The sequence below is a fragment of the Phoxinus phoxinus genome, assembly GCF_949152265.1.
Source record: "Phoxinus phoxinus genome assembly, chromosome: 18".
NCBI classification, from domain to species: Eukaryota; Metazoa; Chordata; class Actinopteri; order Cypriniformes; family Leuciscidae; genus Phoxinus; species Phoxinus phoxinus.
Window position 1 is genome coordinate 3,122,311 of NC_136893.1, and position 15,819 is coordinate 3,138,129.

At 37.1% G+C, this 15,819-nt stretch overlaps 2 protein-coding genes across 4 annotated transcripts in view; both read left to right on the forward strand.

Annotated features, from left to right (window-relative positions):
• Window positions 1-9,191, forward strand: part of LOC306986403 (CD48 antigen-like) — a 31,304-nt gene extending 22,113 nt beyond the window's left edge. Inside the window, exons 1-5 of one of the 2 annotated variants that reach the window (XM_079589609.1) lie at window positions 880-1,004; window positions 3,663-3,983; window positions 8,051-8,107; window positions 8,301-8,561; window positions 8,687-9,191. In XM_079589609.1, the coding sequence (XP_079445735.1) occupies window positions 956-1,004; window positions 3,663-3,983; window positions 8,051-8,107; window positions 8,301-8,561; window positions 8,687-8,823 (825 nt within the window). In that variant the 5' untranslated portion in view covers window positions 880-955 and the 3' untranslated portion in view covers window positions 8,824-9,191. Of the gene's footprint in view, window positions 1-879; window positions 1,005-3,662; window positions 3,984-8,050; window positions 8,108-8,300; window positions 8,562-8,686 lie in introns of those variants that run through there. The other variant, XM_079589610.1, reaches the window with a different exon arrangement.
• Window positions 9,192-9,670: 479 nt separating this feature from the next.
• Window positions 9,671-15,819, forward strand: part of itchb (itchy E3 ubiquitin protein ligase b) — a 36,826-nt gene continuing 30,677 nt past the window's right edge. The window contains exons 1-2 of one of the 2 annotated variants that reach the window (XM_079589593.1): window positions 9,671-9,845; window positions 14,208-14,298. In XM_079589593.1, the coding sequence (XP_079445719.1) occupies window positions 14,229-14,298 (70 nt within the window). In that variant the 5' untranslated portion in view covers window positions 9,671-9,845; window positions 14,208-14,228. Of the gene's footprint in view, window positions 9,846-11,584; window positions 12,087-14,207; window positions 14,299-15,819 lie in introns of those variants that run through there. The other variant, XM_079589594.1, reaches the window with a different exon arrangement.

Here is a 15,819-nt window from a genome sequence, read left to right on the forward strand (position 1 = left end):
CTTGAGTATTATTATTTTTTTACGTTGGAGATTAACGTCAATCTGACATTGGATTCTGACATCAACCTAAATTTTCATTTTCAACGTTGGGTTTGGTCTTCTATGTGTGAATTTTGTCATTGTTTTGGAGCGCACTAGCTTATAGATAACAGTAAGGCGAACATATTCATAAAAGCCAAAAAACTGGGAACAGCCATTTGTGTGTCCGAAACCATTGTGGACGTTATTGAATGACTTATTACAATGCATTGACATTTACTTTTGATACTTAAGTAATTTTAAAAATGAGTACTTCTGTACCTTTACGGAAGTAAAAATCGGTCTTTACAACTTTTACTTGTAACGGAGTAATATTTGACCAGTAGTATCTGTACTTTTACTCAAGTAAGGAAGTTGTGTACTTTGTCCACCTCTGCAAAAAGAGATTTTTAATCTTAATGAGTCTCTTCCTGGTTAAATAAAGGTAAAATAAAAAAAGCTACATAGAAACCGGCTGCGAATTGAGTTCGCTGGCTGCATGACACACTTTCAGACTCAGACAGCCCATAATAACAAACTGGCTGCGGGTTTTCTTTTCAGCTTTACTGAGCTGGTAGTCACACCAGAAACTTAACTAAATGCAAAAAAAAATGCTTTGAAAAAAGTGAAATTTCATCCAATGTCCAATTTAAGTCACAAGTCCTATAGAGAAAATGCAGTTTCTAGTTCTAAAATATTAGTTATAAACGACAAAAATGGGAAATTATGTAAAATGAGGGAACCCACTCTGTGTTTTACTGTTAGGTGACTTATAGCAGATGTCATGATTTCAAATAAATATTATTTTGCTACAAGTTGGTGAAGCTGATGGTCACTTCCTGGTGAAACTGAGAAGATGTCACATGTTCTTCACTGCTCGAGTGAGCTACAGATGCAACATCAAGAGGAGCCACAAACTGACAAGCGTTCCTGGTAAATGTTCATCAGGATGTGGATTTTCATTGTGTTTTTCATCAGTTGTAAAGGTAAAGATTTCTAAACCCTCATTGTTTTGTTCGTTCATTAGATTATAGTTCATTGAGCTCTCCGGTTGCTCTCTTGCTGAAACACGTTCAGTCTTTGCACTTCTTTTGTACCTTTTTGAATTTTTCTATTCTTGAAATTTGGTATTACTGCTAATATTTTTGGCTCCTTTATGACTTTTATGTTTTTTTCTCTCACTTTTTCTCTGGGCATGTGAAATATCAACAACAAAAAAAGTTTAATAGTAATAAATGTGTTTAATAAAACTTGCTGTTCACATCAAAATTAACAATCACTATCCCGCAGTTTCATAAATCTATAAAAGCTCGCTTAATCGTGAAGGTTAGTGTGTGTGTGTGTGTTATGGTCAGAACCTTTGATGCACAAACTGTAAAGTAAATATTATAATGGTATGTTTTGAGTAAGCTTCTCTTTTACTTTCTTTTTTTGAATAAATGGTTGAAGTTTTTAAGTGTTTGTGGAAAAATCAGTAGGTCGACCTCTTGGTGTTCCATGAAAATGAAAGTGGAAAAAAAAATGAGTTTGCGTCACATTATCGGAAGGGTTATGGTCTGAGACTCTGAGTAATGAACATTTCCTTTGTGGTTCAGAGGAAATCTCACCTACGATGAAAACAATCAAGGAAGTGAAATCCTCCACAAGACAGAAGTAGAGCAAACTATCACTAAAACACTGAATCTTTTAATCCTTATATGGCACACACTGTGCCTGTACATCTATTCAGTGTGAGTGTGTGTGTTTGTAAATTGCATCTGGTCATATACTTTAAAGTAGCTTTTAAGTGTATTTTATCTTGTTTTTACAGTTTTCCCCCCTATAGCAATATAGTTTTTCTTGGCGGACAGTGCCTTAGAAATTTGACTTGTATTGGTAAGGATACATGTTAAAATCTATTATATTTATTATGCATATCTATTATAGTTAAGTGATGTTCCTCGTCACTTTGGATAAAAGTGTAATTGTTTAAATGTAATGTAATAATATATCAAAGCCGAGGATGTAATCTTGAGAGGAGAACTTGTTAAATAAGATTAGCTATGATGTATAAACAACAACTCGAGAAAAGGTGAGAATTTGTGGTTATCACACACTTCTTCACTCACACTACACACATAAACATGTATCCTCCATACACAGTTTCAAATAAATCTCTGTAAAAAAAACAAAAACAAATCCCAATGTTTTTATTGAAACAATCCTGGCAGCTGTGTACATGGTTGCCAGAATAATTCTGTAAATAATACAGTAAAAATGTAAACATATTTTCAGACAAACCAATAAATTTTACAGTATAAAACTGTAATTTACAAAACAAGAAATTTGTCATTTAAACTGGCAAAACCAACAACCCACACTGCTCCTAAAGTCTGTTTTATACCTTTAACATACTGACAACTTAAGGTAAAAGAGGAAGCCACGTGAAGAATCATGTAGAAGTTTACAAGTAGCATTTCCACAAGCTGAGTTACACTAGTATCTAGTTTTTCCACGCAAACACAAAACACCATCATGGAAACACACAACACTAAAATAATGCAATAAACATTCATTAAACAAAAGAAGATGTGACAAACTTCTAATTTTTTTAATTATCAGTATTTTACTGTAAAAATTACATGACACATGTAATATGATATTTTTTCATAGTGTTTTTACAATATTTAAAAATTGTTCAAATCACTTGCCATCTCAACTGGGAATATCTGCATCTGCAGCAGAAGTTTGTCAGAAGGGATGTAGTATTACTATTGTAATTGTTTTATTGTTGTATTGTTATTATTCCTGCCCAATGGGAGTCTATGGCAGTCCTATCAACAGAACATAGGAAAATGATGAAATTTGGTGCACTTGTAGTGATGGTCATGTATAGTAATCTGACCAGTTTTGGAGTCTCTAGGACCAACTCTATAGCGCCACCACTAGTTCAAAAATTATAGATTTAAAATGTTTAGTTAACCCGATTCCTCTCTTCATGCTAATCATTTAGCAATTGACCGTTTGCAAAGATCCGCCCCCCTTAGTTACTGTCGCTATGCCCGACAAGCTACGCCGCTCTCTCACACACACACCATGTTCTCACGCAGTAAAAAATACATCGCGGAGCAGAGAGACACTGACAACACACTGACAGACAGGACAGACCAGCTTACTTTTCGGTTACTTTTGATATTAAACATATTAAACAAAGTCTCACCTTTTAAATTTGGTCATTTTTTAAAAGAAATGTAAACAATAATTAGTGTTTTGTGGCTCTTTAATGTGTCTGTCAGATCGCTGTGTCGCCTCAGTTAAAGCCGCTCGTGAACCGATCATCTCTTCCTTCTAGTTCATTTATAGCATCAAATAAACATGAATGAACATCAGAAGGAATGTTGTTTTAACCGCGGAAAGGCGTCAGTACACTCCGCTTCTCAAGTTCAAATCCTCCCGTTAATCTACTAACTCTCCTGACTGCTTTGTCCGACAAAATGACGGATGGCGAAGTATGATTGGTCAGATCACCTGTCAATCAAGCTCCCTGCGAAAGGGTCAATTGTAATTGTATATTTGTCTTGCTTTCTGAAGAATATAAACAAATGATTACAAACCCAATCCAGCAGCATATAACCCATATTTAATGCATGTTCATATTGTTTCAGGACTCGTGAATGGTGCGTGGGGTGAGGTGAAGAAAGTGATGGAGGGAGATGTTCTGACTCTACATACAGAAGCTCAGCCGAAGACAGACACCGAGACTGTGTGGTTTTTTGAAGGAGAACATCTCACCAGCCGTATAGCACAGATGAATAAGGGGACAGTGACATATTTTGAACAGGGACTGTCTGGCAGATTGCTTCTGGATCAAGAGAGTGGATCACTGACCATTAGGAATCTCAGTGCCAGTGATTCTGGACTTTATAAAGTATCTCTCACCATGAAGTTATTTATCTCTGAGACGAAGTACGATGTTAATGTGTATGGTGAGTTGCTGCACATGATTATATATTACATTATTATCATTTGTTGATAAAGGAAGTCACTTGGGTTAGTTCACCAAAAAAAAAAAAATTCTGTCATTAATTATTCACCCTCATGTCGTTCCACACAAATGAAGATCTTTTTGATGAAATCTGAGAACTTTCTGTCCCTCCATTGACTGCTAAGCAACTACTACCACTTTGATGCTTTAAAAAGTTAATAAAGAGATCGTAAAACTAATCCATATGAATTAAGCGCAATTTTCTGAGGAGACTCGATTACTTTTTATGATGGACAGATTTAATTTAGGCATTTATTCACATATAAACATTCATCAACTCACACATCAGTTCTCATCAGAATCTCAAGCATGTTCAACTTGACGTGCAAGAACCAATGAGGTTCATTCTTGTGTTACGCATCACGTTTGAGCTTCAGCAAGAACCAATGAGGTTCATTCTTGTGTTACGCATCACGTTTGAGCTTCAGCAAGAACCAATGAGGTTCATTCTTGTGTTACGCATCACGTTTGAGCTTCAGCAAGAACCAATGAGGTTCATTCTCGTGATACGCATCACGTTTGAGCTTCTGCAAGAACCAATGAGGTTCATTCTTGTGTTACGCATCACGTTTGAGCTTCTGCAAGAACCAATGAGGTTCATTCTTGTGTTACGCATCACGTTTGAGCTTCTGCAAGAACCAATGAGGTTTATTCTTGTGTTACGCATCACGTTTGAGCTTCTGCAAGAACCAATGAGGTTCATTCTTGTGTTACGCATCACGTTTGAGCTTCAGCAAGAACCAATGAGGTTCATTCTTGTGTTACGCATCACGTTTGAGCTTCTGCAAGAACCAATGAGGTTCATTCTCGTGTTACGCATCACATTTGAGCTTCAGCAAGAACCAATGAGGTTCATTCTTGTGTTACGCATCACGTTTGAGCTTCAGCAAGAACCAATGAGGTTCATTCTCGTGATACGCATCACGTTTGAGCTTCTGCAAGAACCAATGAGGTTCATTCTTGTGTTACGCATCACGTTTGAGCTTCTGCAAGAACCAATGAGGTTCATTCTTGTGTTACGCATCACGTTTGAGCTTCTGCAAGAACCAATGAGGTTTATTCTTGTGTTACGCATCACGTTTGAGCTTCAGCAAGAACCAATGAGGTTCATTCTTGTGTTACGCATCACGTTTGAGCTTCTGCAAGAACCAATGAGGTTCACTCTCGTGTTACGCATCACGTTTGAGCTTCAGCAAGAACCAATGAGGTTCATTCTTGTGTTACGCATCACGTTTGAGCTTCTGCAAGAACCAATGAGGTTTATTCTTGTGTTACGCATCACGTTTGAGCTTCTGCAAGAACCAATGAGGTTCACTCTCGTGTTACGCATCACGTTTGAGCTTCAGCAAGAACCAATGAGGTTCATTCTCGTGTTACGCATCACGTTTGAGCTTCTGCAAGAACCAATGAGGTTTATTCTTGTGTTACGCATCACGTTTGAGCTTCAGCAAGAACCAATGAGGTTCATTCTTGTGTTACGCATCACGTTTGAGCTTCTGCAAGAACCAATGAGGTTCACTCTCGTGTTACGCATCACGTTTGAGCTTCAGCAAGAACCAATGAGGTTCACTCTCGTGTTACGCATCACGTTTGAGCTTCAGCAAGAACCAATGAGGTTCATTCTTGTGTTACGCATCACGTTTGAGCTTCTGCAAGAACCAATGAGGTTCACTCTCATGTTACGCATCACGTTTGAGCTTCAGCAAGAACCAATGAGGTTCATTCTTGTGTTACGCATCACGTTTGAGCTTCAGCAAGAACCAATGAGGTTCATTCTCGTGTTACGCATCACGTTTGAGCTTCTGCAAGAACCAATGAGGTTTATTCTTGTGTTACGCATCACGTTTGAGCTTCAGCAAGAACCAATGAGGTTCATTCTTGTGTTACGCATCACGTTTGAGCTTCAGCAAGAACCAATGAGGTTCATTCTTGTGTTACGCATCACGTTTGAGCTTCAGCAAGAACCAATGAGGTTCATTCTTGTGTTACGCATCACGTTTGAGCTTCAGCAAGAACCAATGAGGTTCATTCTCGTGATACGCATCACGTTTGAGCTTCTGCAAGAACCAATGAGGTTCATTCTTGTGTTACGCATCACGTTTGAGCTTCTGCAAGAACCAATGAGGTTCATTCTTGTGTTACGCATCACGTTTGAGCTTCTGCAAGAACCAATGAGGTTCATTCTTGTGTTACGCATCACGTTTGAGCTTCAGCAAGAACCAATGAGGTTCATTCTTGTGTTACGCATCACGTTTGAGCTTCAGCAAGAACCAATGAGGTTCATTCTTGTGTTACGCATCACGTTTGAGCTTCTGCAAGAACCAATGAGGTTCATTCTTGTGTTACGCATCACGTTTGAGCTTCTGCAAGAACCAATGAGGTTCATTCTTGTGTTACGCATCACGTTTGAGCTTCTGCAAGAACCAATGAGGTTCATTCTCATGTTACGCATCACGTTTGAACTTCTGCAAGAACCAATGAGGATCACTCTCGTGTTACGCATCACGTTTGAGCTTCTGCAAGAACCAATGAGGTTCATTCTTGTGTTACGCATCACGTTTGAGCTTCTGCAAGAACCAATGAGGTTCATTCTCGTGTTACGCATCACGTTTGAGCTTCTCAAGAACCAATGAGGTTCATTCTCGTGTTACGCAGCACGTTTGAGCTTCTGCAAGAACCAATGAGGTTCGTTCTCGTGTTACGCATCACGTTTGAGCTTCTGCAAGAACCAATGAGGTTCGTTCTCGTGTTACGCATCACGTTTGAGCTTCTCAAGAACCAATGAGGTTCGTTCTCGTGTTACGCATCACGTTTGAGCTTCTGCAAGAACCAATGAGGTTCGTTCTCGTGTTACGCATCACGTTTGAGCTTCTGCAAGAACCAATGAGGTTCGTTCTCGTGTTACGCATCACGTTTGAGCTTCTCAAGAACCAATGAGGTTCATTCTCGTGTTACGCAGCACGTTTGAGCTTCTGCAAGAACCAATGAGGTTCATTCTCGTGTTACGCATCACGTTTGAGCTTCTCAAGAACCAATGAGGTTCATTCTCGTGTTACGCAGCACGTTTGAGCTTCTGCAAGAACCAATGAGGTTCATTCTCGTGTTACGCATCACGTTTGAGCTTCTGCAAGAACCAATGAGGTTCATTCTCGTGTTACGCATCACGTTTGAGCTTCTGCAAGAACCAATGAGGTTCATTCTTGTGTTACGCATCACGTTTGAGCTTCTGCAAGAACCAATGAGGTTCACTCTCGTGTTACGCATCACGTTTGAGCTTCTGCAAGAACCAATGAGGTTCATTCTCGTGTTACGCATCACGTTTGACCTTCAGCAAGAACCAATGAGGTTCATTCTCGTGTTACGCATCACGTTTGACCTTCAGCAAGAACCAATGAGGTTCATTCTCGTGTTACGCATCACGTTTGAGCTTCAGCAAGAACCAATGAGGTTCACTCTCGTGTTACGCATCACGTTTGAGCTTCAGCAAGAACCAATGAGGTTCACTCTCGTGTTACGCATCACGTTTGAGCTTCAGCAAGAACCAATGAGGTTCACTCTCGTGTTACGCATCACATTTGAGCTTCTGCAAGAGGTTTGTTCTCCCGCGTCAAGCAGGTTCGGTTGAGCTTGTTCATGTTCACTAATGAATGTTTATATGTGAATAAAAGCCTAGATTAAATCTGTTCATCATATAAAGTGATTGTGTCTCTTTAGAAATTTTGGACTAAACCGCTCAATTCATATGAATTCGTTTTACAATCTCTTTATGAAGCATCAAAGTGGTAGTTGCATAGCTGTCAATGGAGGGACAGAAAGCTCTCAGATTTCATCAAAAAGATCTTCCTTTGTCTTAAGATGAACGAAAGTCTTACGGGTTTGGAACGACACGAGGGCGAGTAATTAATGACAGAATTTTTTTATTTTTGACTGAACTTAATGAAGGAATCTCATATGGTTTCAGCAAAATGGGCTTATTAAAAGATGCACATGTTTCCTCTTGTCCTAAAGCACCTGTCTCTGTACCTGATATTGAGTGCTCCTTGGTTATTATCGACCAATCTTCAGGTGAGTCTTTTAAATCAGTTTCATGCAGTTGCCATCTTAGTTGTCTTTTAGGTCCCTCTCCTGACCTCTAAATCATTGCTGGGCGAAAGGGGCAGGAATTTGTTTAGGTGTCATTAAAGCCATAAATACTGACAGAATAAAGACCTCCTGAACTTTAACATTGAAATGTAACCTATACAAATCAATCTTCCAGGTACTTCAAAGCAGCCTCGAGCATCAGAGGAAATATGCTCTGCGCTCTGCTCTGTGAGAAATGATCGAGACGTGTCCATCTCATGGTATAAAGGGAGTGAAATGATGAACCAGACCAGCAATCCTGATCTCAACATCATCCTCAGTTTACAATTAGAGCTTCATTGTAATGATTCAGAGATCTACAGCTGCACGACTACAAATTCAGTGAGCAACAAGAGCGTCCGTCTTCACATGAAAGAGATCTGCCAACGACATGAAGGTATGAAAACTCATTTACCACAAAACTCTCTTCCTGCCACAGTGACCTCGTGCAGCTTCTGTTTTTCCACAAACAAAGACATATGATGAGTCAGAAGATGTTTATGAATGTCTCTTCTGTTTCAGATTGTCTGGATCATTGTTGCGGCACTAAGGCTATTCGACTTGTTTTGTCTGGTCTGGTGGGAATCGCCACTGTTGTATTTCTGGTTGATTATGTGAGGATCTGCTCAGCTCAGAGAAGAGATGCTGCTTCTGTGTGATGATACTTTCATGAGAATTTGGTGGGTGTGAACTCTAAACAGGTGTGAACTCAAATAGTTGAGGTGTAAAAAGCACTTAATTTATTCCTCTGTTGTTACTTTGGATGGTAGGCTATCTGCTAAATTTATATAGTAGCCTACTCTAAGTGTGACCAGTATGCTTGGCAAGTAGGTTACATAAAATGCACACAAACTTTTATGTACATTCTAACCTAAATATATTTGTGTATATATATTAATAGACCTACATTAATTTGTATGTTTGACTGTTATAATCATTAATAATGTATTAAAGTTTAGGTTAAAAGCCTACTTTTGTCCAGTGTTTCACAATAAAAGCGCTATTTCAAATAGAATTAGCAGACAGCACGAAGGTTCCGGTTTTTTAATCATGTACGATTGATCTATATATATATTATTATTATTTTTTACTCTCGTCAATGTGTTTCATTAAATCAAAGTCTATTAAAGTGTCTTTAATTTCATTATTCATGTTTAAAATATAACGTTAGTTCATAACGGGGCTTCGACAATGAATCGAAGCCCACGTGACATCTGTTACTTTTCTCATCAATAATCCGTGTGAACCAATCGCTGTGGTTTATGATTACTAGACGAGGCACTTTTAAACAACGTATTACATATATAAATACTTAGCGATTGTTCATGTTTTTGACATATTTGAATCTGTACAATGAGTAGATGTGAAAGATTATACTCGTTCCCATACAAACATCCGCAGTGAGCACAAAATCAAGCTGCTATTTGAACGAGGCTCAATTAAGAATCGGTTCTCCGGTCCATCGAGCGCCGCCTGGTGAAATAACGACGCAACGGACTTTTGATCGATTGGAAGGGCGGGTTTCAGGAAAGCGTCTTTGATGACGTGTTGCCGTGAAGATGGCGGAAGTTCATTCCTGATCTGAGCCGCCGGAGTCGCTTGGTACGGAATCTGGAATAAACTATTTCAGGACGGATCGGTTCGGCTTCACGTCTCACATCTGACCCAGAGACAGATTCGGGTAAGAAACGGTCATCTGATCGAGGCCGTGTCGTAGTTTACCGTCTGTGTGTGTTCTTATCATGTGTTCATTGCGTTACAGTGACACTGAGTCGTGTTGACAGGTTAACTAATCACTTTGACTATTTCAATCTCATATAAATAGCTCGTGTTAGACAATGAGAGTCAGAGGGAATCAACAACGCGCCTGGATATGGATCTGCGGGGTTGTTGTTTATGGTCATGATCGGGTCATGTATGATGGACACATGTGGCATGTTTAATACCCTCATGTCAGATGTTCGGCTTCGAGTTTCTTGTTGGTTTTGGTTTCAGCTGATTTGATGATTTAAATATTTCCTAGCTAAACAGGTTTGACCTGAAGCTGCTCACCTGTCCTCCATTATTATTAGCTAAATACCGCGGTATCTCCCTAGATACTACCGTTTTATATCCGTCATTAGCCACCACTGTCACCCAAAACAGAATGAAAATACTATGATACTTTGATATATGTCATGGCATGATATTAATATGACCATGGTAATAATGTCAAAGTGCTTCCTAGATCAGGAGTTTTCAATCTTTAATATCACTGACCCCCAAAATAGGACCATCCTAAAATCCAAAAGGCAGCTACATATTTTTTTGTGTATAAAAACAATAACAGTTTTTATTATATTACATTATTTCATTTTTGATTTATTCTAGTATTATGTTTATTGTATTACTTAGCCTATTTAAATAAAATATAATCAATGTATTTATTTAGTTACTTTACAATACATAGATTAATTACTTTTAATAAATAAAAATAAATACTTTTTATTTATTAATTACTTTTATTACTTTTTATTTATTTTTCACATTTATTTTTACACCGCTTTTCCTTTTCTTATTTATTTTAATCAAGTTAAAGTTATTTTAATGTTTCTTTACTAATTTAAGTTAGATGTATTTGATTAATTTATCAAATTATTTTAATAAAATGTATTTTATTTAGTTACTTTTATTTATTTTTACATTTAAATGTACACTTCCTTTCTTATTTTTATTTATTTATTCTAATCTAATGTATTCAATAATGTTATAAAATAAATAAATAATTTATGCATGAACTATACAATAAGCAATATAGTCTCACTGCATTTGTTTACCTTTCGTATGTTTATGAATTTTCATGTTCACAGTACATTTATGTTAACAGATAAAACTGTTAATCTTACAAATGTGCTTGTAAAATGTTTAGATTAACATAAATGCTGTAGAAGTATTGTTAATTGTTACCTAATACAGTTTTTTTTTATTAATTTTATGTATATAGCACAAATAAACACAGCAAGAGTTGACCACCGTGCTTTACAGAGTAAAAGTCTAGTTAACTGATGTCAACAGAACCTTATTGTAAAGTGTCACCGGAAAATGAGGCTTTATTACCTGATCAATACAGCAAACAATCGACAGATTAATGTTTACCAAAATAATCATTAGTTGCAAACCTAGACTTGATTATAAAATGCAGTCACAGCCATGTGGTAAATTAAAGTACCGTGATATCACCATCACCAGCTTAAAAACTGCGGTTGCTAGGGTGTTCTGCATGGTTGCTAGGTGGCAGATCTCTGATACACAATATCTCTCGGATTCTTTTATCGTCACAAACAAACCCTCCTCCTGACAGGTAGCCCCGCCCCCAAACGCACGCTATTGGTCGAGTCAGAAGTTGATTGCCGAGTCACTCACTGACTCCTCAAACCTAATGATTAACATCTAGAGACTGAACGTTACAGACCGTGTTGCTGTTGAGAGGACGACACACTTCAGCTTTGAGAGGAAATATCAGCTTTGGTTTTCCAGTGCAGATTCTCTCTATAAAGGACTATAGAGGATCACGTCTGACTTAATCTCTAACCTGGAGATTTAAACGTGTGTGTGTGTGTTTCCTCGGGGCTCGGCCCGTCGGCTGTTGTCGAGGCTCTCGACACACGATCAGTGATGAATAATTAACCCAGAGATCAGCTGGAGTGAAAGTTTATTCAGATCTTGTGTGAGACACACGTGAGCGTCTCGGTCTGATCTCGGTCTGATCTCTGTGATGTAACCGGAGGAGAAGCAGCGCCTGTAATCTGGGATCTCTTTACAACACAGAAAAGAAAACTATCAACACTTTCTTTGCTAGTGTTTGAAAGCACAATCTAATGTTTTCCACTTCTCCAAAGATATTGCTGTGATTGTGGATTTTGTTTCATCATTGTGGATTATGGTGAGCTTGATTTGGTTTCAGTTCCGTTGTCATGTTTGGATATGCCATATATTCCTTGGAAGAAATTACATAATTTTTATTTTTTAACCGTCATCCAATCTGACCTAGTTTACTTTTTTCTTTTCTTTTTTTTACGGTTTTACTTCTTGCATTAAACATTTGAATCTATCTGGTGATAATAATGATGGTTCCTATAAATAATTAAACCTTTTTAATTAAGTTCTGAATAAATCTACTGAAAGTTGTCCAAAAAAAATAAAAAAAAATAATAAATGTTAGTCTGTTTAAAAAATAAATAAATAAATACTTTTTTTCATCAATGATGCATTAAATTGTGTCAGTAACGATATTTATAACTTAAATGCTGTTCTTTTGAACTTTCTATTCATCAAAGAATCATAAAAACAAATGTTTCCACTAAAATATGATCAGCACATATGAACTGTTTTTTATCATTGATAATAATCATAAATGTTTCTTGAGCAGCAAGTCATCATATTATAATGATTTCTGAAGGATCATGTGACACTGAAGACTGAAGTAATGATGCTGAAAATTCAGCTTTGATCACAGGAATAAATTAAATTTTTAAATATATTCACATAGAAAACAGATGTTTTACATTGCAATAATATTTCACAATTTTTACTGTATTTTTTATCAAAAAAAGAAGAGACTATCTTCACATCTTGTAAAAAATGTTGAGATGTCAATGTTTTATTTAGCATGACGATACAGTTTTTTCTTTCTCATGTCACTAGCTTTATATATGCAACTTTGCTGCATAACGAATGCATAAAAGCGACAAACTACTGCAAATAGATAGTAACAATCATGACATCAAACATTTGGGTCGGACTTGCATTAAATATTTTTCATTGTTTTAACCACGTGACTTGAGGAACTAATGTTAGCGTCCTCTCAGCCTCGACTGCAAACATACTGCTGTTCTGCATCTAGCCTAGTCAACAATTGAATTACTGTATAAAGATATGTAAGTACTGTATAAGATACCGTCTGTTTTAAATCTGTATCTGAAGTGTCCCGCTCTGTACAGCGCAGCCTCACGTCAAAACAAACTCCAAGTGATGGGTTTATTTGGCCTCTAGAGGGCGCTCTCGTACTGTTTAATGATATGAAAACACGTACGGTAATGTACTGTATAACATACCGTCTGTTTTAAATCCGTATCTGAAGTGCAGCGCAGCCTCGCGTGTCAAAACAAACTCCACGAGGCGTCAGTGATGGGTTTATTTGGCCTCTAGAGGGCGCTCTCGTTCTGTTTAATGATATGAAAACACGTACTGTTTAAAATACCGTCTGTTTTAAATATGTGTCCCGCTCTGTACAGCACACCCTCAAATATCAAAACAAACTCCACAAGACACATAAAGTGATGCCTTGGCGGACAGTAAACAAATGGCTGAGGGCGGAAATATGCTAATACGGGTAATATGCTAATATGGGTAATATGCTAATACGGGTAATATGCTAATACGGGGCTAATACGGGTAATATGCTAATACGGGAAATATGCTAATACGGGACAGTCCGTCAGTGGTCGTGGGCGGAGCATGAGCATTATGACATCATAGTGCTCCTGATTATTGAGTGCTTTAAAAAAAAAGGAGTGATTTTATTTTTTTATTTTATTTTTCATTGTATGGTGGTTGTGTCCACACATTGCAAAAACACATAAATATGCAAACAAACACCAAATAAAAGTGAATGGGCTTTATGCACAGCGGCACTACTTCCTGAACTTCAGCCAGCTCCTTTGTTTCCTGTCTGCCATTATTGGACAAACTGATTAATCAAGGTGTGTCTGATTATTGTGGTTGGTCACGCACACCAGGATTTATCAGTTTGTCTAATAATGGCAGACGGGAAACAGGAGCTGGCTGAAGTTCAGGAAGTAGTGCCGCTGTGCATAAAGCCCATTTTGCATCCGATGACCCCTTTAAAGTAAATGGCAGAACCGTATATTGCTTTGTCTGACGCTTTATGTCCAATCATGCGGGTTTGTCAGATTTGAAAGATGCTCACGTGTGTGTGTTCCTCGTCCTGAATAAGCTGCAGTGCTTTATTAATAATAATATGTGTGTGTTGTGTCGCTCACAGGTCTCAGCGTAGCTCTATGTCATGGCCGGCAGTGTCGCTAAAGCTGGTCCTACTAATGGCTTCCCGATGAAAGCACAGCTGCAGATCATGGGTATGTGTGTGTGTGTGTGTGTGTGTGTGTGTGTGTGTGTGTGTGTGTTTCCACCTGTCATTATCTGACACTTCCTCATCAGCTGACCGGCCGAACGCTGGACTTCAGTCCCACCAGTTTATATATATATATATATATGCTAATATTTCACTTCTAACAGGTCCCAGTCTCTACTATCTCTAATAAAAGCCCCAAAAATATGTATTTTTTTGCTTTAATTCATTGTTGATCTCCAAACTAAGGTAACTATCTTCAGGAAATATGCATGAATGTTAATAATAAGTTAATATAAGCAATACAAAAAATGTTACTACTTACTTATTTTCTGTATAATATAGAAAGTTATTATTAAACTTCCTGATAGTTTTAATACGTTAACTTGATATTTCAGTGGTTTTGCTGAATTGCATAAAACGCTAAACTCCTGAACGTTATTAATGGGGTGATTTTTGGCAGACTGAGAAAACATCTTAAGTAACGTATTTTATTTTGGAAATGTTGTTTATTTTTATTGCCAAATATGTTTGTCTCAGTTAGCACAAAACATGTCTTGACCTCGAGATCATAATATCTCACGCTTCTGAATAGGACCCGTCAATTTTACAATTTGTCTTTTAAATTATATTATGAGTATTACTATTATTCTTTTTTTTAATTAGCAATTGATTAGATATGTATTATTTAAAATGTTTTATTATAACACAATAAAAAATAGGAAGTTTTATTAAAATTAAAAGTTCTATTTTTTTATTTTATTTAATTTTTTTATATATTTTTAGTGGAGAATCAAGGATGTTACATTTTACAGGAAATAAAACAGTTCTCCAGTTTCATTTTATTTTAAACTACTAAAACCTTATACCCCCCCCCCCCCCCTCCCCAAAAACAAAAACAAAAAAACTTAATGGCAACCCTTCCCACTCCCCATATTTTGACAACATTCTGGGAAAACAATCTTTTTCTATTTTGTTTGTTAAACAGTACTTAAAAAAAAGTTTGAGGATCTACACATTGAAAACAAGCACACAGCTGCACGCCCACATTCCGACCCCAGTTGGTTAACAGTTGGCTTTAAACTCGCAGTTTCACAATTGTCAGTCAGGCTACTCCGTTCCCACCACATTAAGGTGATTGACCATTGATTTGAATAAACATATATAGATTTTTTTTTTTATAAAAAAGGAAACAGAGAGAAGAAATAATAAATTGTACAATAAAATGGAGTCTCATACTTCAGGCAATACTTTGAGATTCTCAAAATATGTCACAAATGGTTGCCATTTTAAGTAAAACTTCTGGACGGACCCTTTCAACGTGAATTTAACTTTTTCTAGTTTAAGAAAAAATAAAACATCACTTAACCATGCGGTCACTTAACCATATATATTTTTTAAATGGTTATGAATAGTTTTATTTACATGCATGTTTTATTAAACATTTTGTGCTTAAAAACAGTTTTGATAAAAGGGTCTGATAATAAGTAATTTATCACATTTTCTCTGAAGTCTACGTCACTTTATA